This window comes from Kazachstania africana, chromosome 10, assembly GCF_000304475.1.
Source record: "Kazachstania africana CBS 2517 chromosome 10, complete genome".
Classification (NCBI taxonomy): Eukaryota; Fungi; Ascomycota; class Saccharomycetes; order Saccharomycetales; family Saccharomycetaceae; genus Kazachstania; species Kazachstania africana.
In genome coordinates this window covers 450,372-461,471 of record NC_018949.1, presented here as the reverse complement: position 1 = coordinate 461,471, position 11,100 = coordinate 450,372, and the positions used below count along the sequence as shown (strand labels likewise).

Genomic DNA, 11,100 nt, shown 5'->3' with positions numbered 1-11,100 from the left:
AAATGTATGGTCAATGTATATATAGATATTTATTTTATTTATTTATGTGCAATGATGGCTTGAATTAATATTTTTTGTACAGTGCTTTATTAAATTTTACAGCAATTGAGTTTCTTCTATGATGATGTCTATTACAGGGACAATTTAAATCTAGGTCGTAGAACTGGTTCTGTTGACTATGGGGTATACGAACTCTGGGAATATATGCAATGCTTTCGTCTTCATCTGCAGCAAAAGTAGCTACACGTTGGACTTCATTATTTTGATGTTGTTGAGACTTTGCTACGGGAATATGTGGAGCACTAAATCGTCTCGCAATAAACTGTGAATTTTCCAGATGCGGTTGTTTGGTTGAAATGCATTGATATAGGTCTAGAAGATTCAAAGAATCGTCACTATTATCGCTATCATTATTTTTATTACCGTCATGTACTTTAAATGGGGAAGGTGATCTTGATTTATTTTCTTGGTATTTATAATCCTGAGGGTTATTTATGAGCATAATAGTAGAGCCATTATCGTTATAAGTGTCAGTGTTATTATTTTCATCACTATTATATTGCGAGGGACTTATATTAAGTACTGTTTTGACCACTTTGAAAGGTTGGGACTTGGCATTTGACTCACGGTCAGCGTTGAATAATTCCTGGGAAGAGATGGAACCGGAGGAGGATGATGAGAAGGAAGAATATGAAGAGAAAGAAGATGCAGAAGACGATGTTCTCACATTATTATTATCATTATTAGTTCTTTCACGATAATGGATTGTGAGACGAGCGGACATTGGGCGGTGACCATGACGGTGGTTGTGTAATGTCCCATTACTGGTATCATTGGTATACTGTTTAACGGACATTATTGCATTATTGAGTAAGCCACTACTCAATATGATAGGATGTGTGGGACCTAATAAGTTTTGAAGATATAAGAAGTTTTGAGAGTTATATACAAGGAAAGTTTTTAAAGTTTAATAAAATTGGTTGATCATCTCATCTCTTGATACTGGGATACCCATAGTCGCCCGCACATTACGTATATTTTGGCTTCAAGACATAAAAAAAATCCGGGGTAACCTTCTTGAAAGGATTAGTTACCACTTGGGCCTGTTAGTGGATCCAGACTTTATTTTAGGCATGATTCAACAGTAAAGGGCCATCATGTGCCAGGGAGATGGAAGAGAAGAGGTTCAATATGTACTGACGCTTAAAAGTGGAAGAGAAGTCACGTGATCAAAGGGCTGTGCCGAACGTAACTGTGATTGGATAGGAGAGAGGCCCAGAGACTGAAATACAAGGTTACGAGAGGCTAGTTGAGACCCCCCTGTATATGATATAAGCGCAGCGAGTGCTGAAAGAAGAACGATATCATTTCGTGTAGATTCGGGTGAATCTGCACCGTTTATTTCTATGAAAGGGAAGGACCCTTAGCGATAGAGAATAAGATTTTCCGGAACAACTTTGAAAAAAATGTATTAGGTGGTGTCCTATCACGTGGGAGGATCACGTGCGCGGGCGATACCCAAAATGTGGAAAATGAAAATACCACAGGGCATATCAATCGGAACACACGAAGGGCTTCCACTTTTTTTTGTTTTGTAACAAGAAAAACAAAAAAAAGTGGAAGACAAGAGAAACCCATACCTTGTAGGTTCGTAGAAGAGTTACCCACTCACGTGCAATGAAGCAAAAAAATCGGTTTCAAAAAAAAATTGAACCGTCTTTGACGGGTAACAGGTGGTGAAATAAAATTTCTCTCCCTCCAGTTTAAGTGTGATGCATGTCTCAGAGAACGCCGTGGAATACTCTTCTGTTATTTTTTTGTTATTATCTATCTTTTTTTGGATTTCCCTCCGTCGAGCACTGCGGTTCCTTCGTAGGAACCGTTATATATTGTTCGTTCATCAACTGTCTCGAGGCTATTTTTTTTTTTTTTTTTAATTCTCGATGAGATGAAAGGAACTCCCGGTACATTGATCCTGATTAATTCCAAGATATACAGACTGGCTCTTGTTGCATTCTTTTTTTTTTTTCCGTCTTCTATCTCACTCTCATCATCACATCTGAAAATTTTTCTTTTTCCTCTTTTCGAATTAAATAAAAACTAACACTCTTGCTTATATCTTTTTCAATCTTTCATTTTTTATACTTGCTTACCTTCCATAGAATACAATTTTACCACTGTCAAAGCAATAATGACTATTAACACTCCATTAGTTAATGGTACTTCTTATTGTACCGTGACTGCTTATTCAAACGACTCTTTCGAAAAGACAGTCGAATTTTACACTAGATTTTTAGAGCTAGAACAATTAGCAGAGTTCTCAAACAAAGAAGCAGCAATCCTTTCCAATGGTATCATCTCCATTAAAGTTAGTCTCTCTGTAGATGCAGCAAAACAATCTGCTGTCGAAGAACAAATTAAACAATTAGAATCTGTCACCAAGACTAAGGACTGGAGATCTCAAGTCTCTCAAACTTTAGTCTTCAACACAAGCGACATCTTTTCTTTACAAGACGCTTTATCCACTTTAGAATATCCTTCCCAATCTTACCCATCATCCATAAACCCAATGGAACTATACACTATTGACCCATTAGGTAACATTATCGGTGTCACTTCCACTAAGAACGCTGTCAGTATAAAACCAACCAAGTCCTCAAACTCTCCAGTTTCTGTCTCCAGCACAAACACTGATGGTTCCTTATCAAAGAACCACTCTTTCACTGATCTATCATACCGTATGAAGACCACTGACGCTTATCCTTCATTACCAAACAAAACTACCACTGCTGGTAAAAAGTCTATCGCCGTCATGACCTCTGGTGGTGATGCTCAAGGTATGAACTCCAATGTCAGAGCTATCGTCCGTTCTACTCTTTTCAAGGGCTGTCGTTCCTTCGTCGTCATGGAAGGATACGAAGGTTTAGTTAAAGGTGGTCCAGAATACATCAAGGAAGTTTCCTGGGAAGACGTCAGAGGTTGGTCCACTGAAGGTGGTACCAACATCGGTACTGCCAGATGTCTAGAATTCAGACAAAGAGAAGGTAGATTATTGGGAGCCCAACATCTTATCGAAGCCGGTGTTGATGCTTTAATTGTCTGTGGTGGTGACGGTTCTTTAACCGGTGCTGATCTTTTCAGATCTGAATGGCCATCTTTAATCAAAGAATTAGTCGACACAAACAGAATATCTCAAGAACAATTCCAAAGATACCAACACTTAAACATCTGTGGTACTGTTGGTTCTATTGATAATGATATGTCTACCACTGATGCTACCATTGGTGCTTACTCCGCCTTAGACAGAATCTGTACCGCCATCGATTACGTCGAAGCTACTGCCAACTCCCATTCAAGAGCTTTCGTCGTCGAAGTTATGGGTAGAAACTGTGGTTGGTTAGCTTTATTAGCTGGTATTGCCACTTCTGCTGATTACATCTTCATTCCAGAAAAGCCAGCTACTTCTAGCGAATGGCAAGATCAAATGTGTGACATCGTCGCTAAGCACAGAGCTAGAGGTAAGAGAACCACCATCGTCATTGTCGCTGAAGGTGCTATCTCTGCTGACTTAACCCCAATCTCTCCAGCAGATGTCCACAAGGTCTTAGTCGATAGATTAGGTTTAGACACCAGAATCACCACCCTAGGTCACGTTCAAAGAGGTGGTACCGCTGTCGCTTACGACCGTATGTTAGCCACTTTACAAGGTGTTGAAGCTGTTAACGCTGTCTTAGAATCTAACCCAGATACCCCATCTCCATTAATTGCTATCAATGAAAATAAGATTGTCAGAAAACCATTAGTTGAATCTGTCAGATTAACCAAATCTGTTGCTGAGGCTATTCAAGCTAAGGATTTCAAGAAAGCCATGTCTTTAAGAGACACTGAATTTGTTGAACATCTAAACAACTTCATGGCCATTAACTCAGCTGACCACAATGAAGCTCTCTTACCAGCTGACAAGAGATTAAAGATTGCTATTGTCAATGTTGGTGCCCCAGCAGGTGGTATCAACTCTGCTGTCTACTCCATGGCTACTTACTGTATGTCTCAAGGTCACAAGCCATATGCCATTTACAACGGTTGGTCCGGTTTAGCCAGACACGAAAGTGTGAGATCCTTGAAATGGGAAGACATGATTGGCTGGCAATCTCGTGGTGGTTCTGAGTTAGGAACTAACAGAGCCACTCCAAAGGATGCTGATATGGGTATGATTGCTTACTACTTCCAAAAATACCAATTCGATGGTTTAGTCATTGTCGGTGGTTTTGAAGCCTTTGAATCTTTACATCAATTAGAAAGAGCCAGAGACAGTTATCCAGCTTTCAGAATCCCAATGGTTTTAATTCCAGCCACTTTATCCAACAACGTTCCAGGTACTGAATACTCCTTAGGTAGTGACACTGCATTAAACGCTTTAATGGAATACTGTGACGTCGTCAAACAATCCGCAGCTTCCACCAGAGGAAGAGCCTTCGTTGTTGACGTTCAAGGTGGTAACTCTGGTTACTTAGCCACATGTGCTTCTTTAGTCGTTGGTGCTCATGCTTCATATGTTCCAGAAGAAGGTATTTCTTTAGAACAATTATCACAAGATATTGAAAACTTAGCTGAAGCCTTTGACAGATCTGAAGGTAGAAATGGTTTTGGAAAATTAATCTTAAAGAGCACAAACGCTTCTAACGCTCTAACTGCTGAAGATTTAGCCAGAGTTATCACTGCCGAAGCCAAGGGCCAATTCGATGCTAAAGCAGCCTACCCAGGTCATGTCCAACAAGGTGGCTTACCATCTCCAATTGATAGAACTAGAGCCACTAGATTTGCTATAAGAGCTGTTGATTTCATTGAAAACCAACAAGACACCATCAGATCTGCTCGTGAAGCTAACGATGACTTCACTGCTGACGACAAGGCTGTCTCTGGTACTGCTGCTGTCTTAGGTGTCAAAGGTTCTCACGTCGTATACACTAGTATCAGACAACTTTATGATTACGAAACAGAAATTTCTAAGAGAATGCCAAAGGTTATTCACTGGGAACAAATCAGAGCTATTGCTGACCATTTAGTCGGTAGAAAGAGAGTTGATTAAGTGATAGAAATATATCGTCCAAAATGTTGAAATTAACGTCCTTTTGAACATTTTGGTCAAGGTACAACGATATATTAGGTTTAATGGTTAGCATTTATTTTTTTTAATGTTTTAATTTTTGTTTATAATATGTTAAAAAACAATCTTTATGTATATTGGAATATGTGATATAGACGATTCTTTGATAATTTATTGAATTTAAAAAGACTTATCATGATAAATATATTTATTTATTTATTATTATTTACTGTCGTTTTATCATTCTTGTTGACATTTTATATAGTAAGGCGAGAATGGTTCCGAGATTAAATTTTGAAGTATACTGTCAATAAACAAAGTATGTTAAGATGAGAGATGCGAACAACAGGCCGATGAGTGTTGATAGCACGCCAACGAAGAGTACAAAATTACAAAGTATTAGGAATTCCTTGAAGTTGTCTCATAAAAACCCCAATCTTAAGAGGTCTTCAGCTCAAAAAAACACACTATTCAAGTACGACAATGTTAAAGTTACCAGTCTTCTTTTGAACCAGAATTCAAAATCTCTGCTGTGTAGGGGTCCTATCGAGATATATGAAATAAGGACGAAGAGTTCATGCTCTAAATTCATGTCAATTGGGAGAAGTAACAACGTCATCCATCCATTGCTACCCAAATTAAAAATATCAAAGCCTGATTCTAGAAAGTTCAAGTATCTCATGTTCTTCTTCAATCCTGATAGAATATGGGAGATAGAATTTCTTAACATAGATAAATGTGGTAAAAAGAATAGTTATTTAAGGGAAGTTGGACGTGATTTTGAGAACGTAGTCTCTAGGATCTGTGAATTTGTAAATTCGGCTGTAACAGATGTAAAAACTACAATTTTGGGATCTTCAATTTCAAATGAGGAGGGCCAGAATGGTGCTAGTGGCAAGGAAGAAGAAGAAGAAAAAGATGATGACGAATTGAATTATTTGTTAGAGGATGAATTGAATGCCGTTCCTAATAGTGGTGCTGTTTCTGAACAACAAGACCACGAAACCATAATTAATGAAGCATTCAAGAGAGCTATTAATAAAGTCATACCGTCATGGCATGCGCTAGTGGCAAAACAGCATGAAATCAACGTAAGAAAACGCGCAAGTTTATATATTCCCACTTTCCAAGAGAAACAAATTGCCAGAAGGTCAATATCAGTATTATCAGATTATGAAACGTTGGTTTCATTTAAAGATTTGAAGTTATAACTATTTATATATATAAATAAATTAGTATTTGCATATTCAATTATAAGTAAAAATTTTCTCTATTTGAAAAGAAAAGCACAAATATAATATAGACAAGAAGAGTTGGTAGAAAGAGTGGGAAGTTAATGTTGAATTAAGTCACTCAATCAACAATGGGAGGACCTTGTAATGGGTTACCATCAGCATCTAAACCTTGTTGCATCATTAATAATTCTTGATTACCTGCTGTTTCAAATTGTAAACCACAACCAAGTTTATTTTCATTCTTGAAATGATCGATTTCACCACAGAATAAAATGGAAAGAGTTGGCAAAACTTTTCTTTCTAGGAAACATGCGATCTTACCATTGGAGTCGATAGTACCACGGTATACAGATTGTCTATATTCGTATTTTGCACCAATGGTAGTAGAACCTTCAATGGTTGGTTGAACACCGATAGGGGTTCCAACTAAAGGATCAGTGATTGGAACCATACCTGCTTGTAAGTTTGTTTCAATACCAGCTTCGACATTTGGAGAGATTTTTCTCCAGAAAGAGGCTACTAAGGCACCATTGGCTTGTAATTGACCAGAAAAGATCCAGTCTTGTTTCTTTGAGACGTAACGAGTCAAATATGAAACACCTGCATCAGCTGGCGCGCTTGCTTGTGGTTTTGAGTATAAAACTTCCAAACCAAGAGATAATTGTGGTGAGATACTTTGTAAAATGGATCCTACCGCTACACCATTGAAATCTACAGTATTTTTATTGGCTAAAATATTGAAAGATGGATTTAAAGTCTTTAAATTTATGGAAAAATCTGGACCTTGGTAATCTTGTTCCAATTGACACATTGATGGTTGACCTTCAGCGATTTGTAAGTTTAATTTGGAAATATTGTTTTTATTCCAACCATAGTTTAATCTACCAGATAATGAGAAGTCGTTATCTAAATTACCTTGCAAAAACAAATTATCATCAGCAAACAAAGCAGAGAAGGCATAACTTGGCAAAGTGGTTGAACCCACAGAGAAAGTATGAGAAGTTTGAAAAGCTGGATTTAATGAGAATGCTTTATTCAAATCAGCTCTCAAACCAGTAAAGAAATATTGGGATAAGAAGACATCACGAGAAACTTCTTTATTCAAATTTTCGACTGTCCCTGGATTGGTCAACTCTAAAGATCTTTTGTGACCATTTAATTGACTGTATTTATCAATAAAGAAGCTTGAAATGGGATTTGATGACCAAAAGGATTCTGTTGACTGTTCTGGAGTCATTGGAGCTACCTCTGGAGATGTTGGCAGCTTATTTAGATTAGCAGCGGTGGAATTCATTAGCAATTGACTAAGATAGTTCAAGCAACTCCACTCCTGTTCGAAGCTTGTACTACCAAATATGTATTCTTCCAAGTCATTTTTGGCTGCCGTTGAAAAATCAAATATTCGTCCATCAATTAGACGCTAGTCGTTGTAAGCGATTTAATGCTCATCGAATTCAAGAAGCTCAGAGCCAATCAGAGCCATTTGGAGGCCACTATACGCTATTAAAAGCCTATGTTATTGAATACATACATTGTATATCTATACCTATTTGTTGCGGTGTTTTGCTGCTCAGAATTTATGGTTGTGTACCAAATTTTTAATCATGTCTCTACCGGTCAAATAGACGGTTCTGTACAATGTATAAATATCCAGAGTGCTTGAGAACGTGTCTAGGAATCCGAATGGTAGCATACATGGGATCCACCCTTGGGCAAGTTCAAGAGCGAAAGAGCCACTGGGCATACTGTACTGTTTGGCATATCCCTTTGGCAGATGGTGCGTTGTACCTGGAGTGTACACTTCAGGCTCCACAGCAAATGGGAGTGCAGCGGTTTGTTCACCGTGAATAATGGTGAAGTAGTCGTCAGCGAAGTGTACACCGGTGTGACCTTCTGTACCTACGGCAGTACCGAAGAAGATCAAATATTCAGAGACAGAAGCGTGTAAAATTATCATTTGACCCATGGCACCGCCTGCATTGTTGAACACCCACTCTTCTTCAACATATTCGTTGATGTACTCCGGTCCGTAATGACTGGCCAATTCGGTTCTAATGTCAACCAACAAAGAGCTCACATCCACAATAGCGTCCGAACTGTTATGTTTGGCAATAACACTGTTGCAAATTTGATTCAACGTCACTGGGTCAAAAATGTAGTTTCTTGGTAACCAAGTGTAGAATAGTCTGTCAAGAAAGTAGTACGACAGCCCTAGAAACAGGAACACAGGTAATAACTTCATTGCTTTCTTTCGAGGAGTTGTTGAATTCTTACTTACAAAATTGTGAGAAATACCACCAGCCTATTCTCGACTGTTTCAATCGTCTTATATAGTGTCCTGAAAGAAATTACTAGATGGACAGACCGTTATATTTCTTGACTTGTTTATTAAACGAGAGTTACAGCCTAAGATCTTCCATACTGCGAAAAATATTCGTCGGTTCGAATCCTCTGGGGGCTGTTATTTTGTATAAAAATTCTTAGATTAATAATAGAACATTCAGAGGTTCAGAGACTATCTAGTTCTATTGAATATGTGGTGGATATTCGTGGTTTATCTGTTAGGGCATCTTGTTTTTTTAACTTGTGTTGTTATTTAAGCAATATGAAAAGAGCGATGAGCTTTGAAATTTTGGGATTACAATATAGAGACCATCGAAACTATGAATCAGGACCAAAGGGCACGAATAGTATGTTATTTTGTCTTATTCAGCTCAGTCATATCTCTTTTGTTTTTACTAACTGTTCAGTGTAGGAAGCAAATAGGAAGAAGGCTTTGGAAAGATTGAAGCAGAGAGGAATACTGAATAAATCTCAGGCACAGAAGATTGAAGGTCGAAATACAAAGAAACCAGTCGTACTGGAGTCCCAGAAAAGTGTAGAAAATGATAAGGTGGCACCAAGACAAGAAATACAGCCTGATACAGGACAAGCACTGCAGAAAGTTACGGCTGCAACAGCAGAAGAAGCAACACAGCAAATAACGCAGCTCCGAGACGCTTCTACAGTGGTACCTAACCATATTAGACCAACAATACGAAAGTCTGACTATATCGACTATGACTTTTCTACTATGGAGAATTTAAATGGTGGTTATATCAATAGAACCAGTTCAGAATTTGATTTAGAATACGATAGTCTTGGCAGCAAAAGACAAAAGACCCTTGACGATTGGAAAAGAGAACAAAAGGAAAGAAGGGAATTGTATGAGAACAAAGCACCACCAGAACATATGTCTGAAGCGGTAAAATGTGATGAATGTAAGGTTAATATTGAAATGGACCCCATATTGAACGACATCTATAAGTTAAACGTCTGTAAAAGTTGTGCAAAGAGACTTCCTGAGAAATATTCATTATTAACAAAGACAGAATGTAAAGAAGATTATTTCTTAACGGAACCTGAATTAAATGACACTTCTATATTCCATCGGTTAGAGAAACCGAATCCACATTCTGGTACGTTTGCAAGAATGCAATTATTTGTTAGATGTGAGATTGAAGAGTTCGCCTTCAAGAAATGGGGTGGATCAGCAGGTCTTGATGAAGAATGGCAAAGACGTGAAACTGCTAAATTACAAAGGAAAGAGAAGAAATATAATGAACAAATTAAACAAATGAGATTGAAGACAAGAGCTCAAGAATTTACAAGGAAATTACAGGATAAAAAATATGGTTCTATTCATAAGCACAATTTCGGTGAACCTATTCCTGCTGGGAAAGATGATGATAATAATGATATATTGAAAAGAAGATGTATTGATTGTGGATTAGAAACTGTGGAAATATCTATATAATTTATATTTGGATAAAATAAGTGTATTTCAACATGCCAAAAATACAATAGAACCGATACCCAACATTGTAGCAGATGCGTACCATAGAGTATCAGCACTTAAAAACAATTTATGTGGATTTGTCTTTACGGCATTTGTCTTGTGTTTATTTTCCAAATTTCTTATTACTAAATCTCTTAATGATCTTTTCTTCAAAGAAGAACCTGTTGTCTCAGAACTAGAAGTTTCAGTAGGATTCAAAGTCTCTGTTGGTAACATCATTGGTGGCTGATAAGCTAGATACAATGGTTGCATTGGAGATCCATCAAATTGATAGAGATCTAATCTATAAATACCATGGTATGAATCCAAATACATAGCAAAACTCTTAAAAGTTTCTGTTTGATTGTATCTAGTGTAAGTAGAAACACCATCATCGTCACATGGAGAACTATAAAGCTGTCTTCCATCGACGGTAATCGGGGTCAATATCAAAGTACCATTATCCATGAGTTCGAAAGTACCGTGTTGGAAGATTAATGATGCTTCGGGACATTCAGGTTTCTGTGGATTAGAGGTAATTTGATAAGTAGCTTCTTCGAACCACCCATCCTCTGTAAATGAATATGAAATACCAGGTAACGCAGGCTCTATAAGAAGTTCGTCTACAGGATCATAAAATCCGGGTCCAGTAAACACTTGGTTTGATTTAGAAGACCATGTACCATATAATTGTGTCGCATTTGCTTCCGCATAGACACTACGGACGCTCAATACAGATAAAAGGGCCGTCCACTTCTTTGAAACCATCTTCTGTCGTGCTTTGATATGAATATTGTTAAATACGCCTCTAGTCACCTTACAGAAGTGTTCCTGAAGCAACTAAGAAAGCAACTCCTTATAAGCTTAAAACAGTTTTTTGATCTCTTTTTGTCAAAAGCCTCGAAACTTTTTCGCCAAGCCTTTCCGCACGTACGCACGTG

The 11,100-nt window shown here is 37.7% G+C and overlaps 7 protein-coding genes across 7 annotated transcripts; 3 read left to right on the top strand and 4 right to left on the bottom strand.

The window, feature by feature from the left end:
* Window positions 1-64: 64 nt before the first annotated feature.
* KAFR0J02430 (uncharacterized protein) lies at window positions 65-856 on the bottom strand (the record flags this gene model as incomplete). Its single annotated transcript, XM_003959393.1, has 1 exon — window positions 65-856. The coding sequence occupies one exon, from the start codon at window positions 854-856 to the stop codon at window positions 65-67; it is 792 nt and encodes a 263-aa protein (XP_003959442.1).
* A 1,335-nt stretch (window positions 857-2,191) lies between these two features.
* PFK2 (6-phosphofructokinase subunit beta) lies at window positions 2,192-5,089 on the top strand (the record flags this gene model as incomplete). Its single annotated transcript, XM_003959392.1, has 1 exon — window positions 2,192-5,089. One exon carries the CDS (start codon window positions 2,192-2,194, stop codon window positions 5,087-5,089), a length of 2,898 nt encoding a protein of 965 aa, XP_003959441.1.
* A 347-nt stretch (window positions 5,090-5,436) lies between these two features.
* Window positions 5,437-6,318, top strand: INP1 (Inp1p; the record flags this gene model as incomplete). The annotated part of the gene is made up of 1 exon (XM_003959391.1): window positions 5,437-6,318. One exon carries the CDS (start codon window positions 5,437-5,439, stop codon window positions 6,316-6,318), a length of 882 nt encoding a protein of 293 aa, XP_003959440.1.
* A 142-nt stretch (window positions 6,319-6,460) lies between these two features.
* TOM40 (TOM complex pore protein TOM40) lies at window positions 6,461-7,636 on the bottom strand (the record flags this gene model as incomplete). The annotated part of the gene is made up of 1 exon (XM_003959390.1): window positions 6,461-7,636. One exon carries the CDS (start codon window positions 7,634-7,636, stop codon window positions 6,461-6,463), a length of 1,176 nt encoding a protein of 391 aa, XP_003959439.1.
* Window positions 7,637-7,912: 276 nt separating this feature from the next.
* Window positions 7,913-8,584, bottom strand: ERG2 (C-8 sterol isomerase ERG2; the record flags this gene model as incomplete). The annotated part of the gene is made up of 1 exon (XM_003959389.1): window positions 7,913-8,584. One exon carries the CDS (start codon window positions 8,582-8,584, stop codon window positions 7,913-7,915), a length of 672 nt encoding a protein of 223 aa, XP_003959438.1.
* Window positions 8,585-9,005: 421 nt separating this feature from the next.
* On the top strand, window positions 9,006-10,138 carry RAD14 (DNA repair protein RAD14; the record flags this gene model as incomplete). Its single annotated transcript, XM_003959388.1, has 2 exons — window positions 9,006-9,032; window positions 9,098-10,138. 2 exons carry the CDS (start codon window positions 9,006-9,008, stop codon window positions 10,136-10,138), a joined length of 1,068 nt encoding a protein of 355 aa, XP_003959437.1.
* Window positions 10,139-10,165: 27 nt separating this feature from the next.
* ROT1 (Rot1p) lies at window positions 10,166-10,927 on the bottom strand (the record flags this gene model as incomplete). Its single annotated transcript, XM_003959387.1, has 1 exon — window positions 10,166-10,927. One exon carries the CDS (start codon window positions 10,925-10,927, stop codon window positions 10,166-10,168), a length of 762 nt encoding a protein of 253 aa, XP_003959436.1.
* Between the last annotated feature and the right edge of the window lie 173 nt (window positions 10,928-11,100).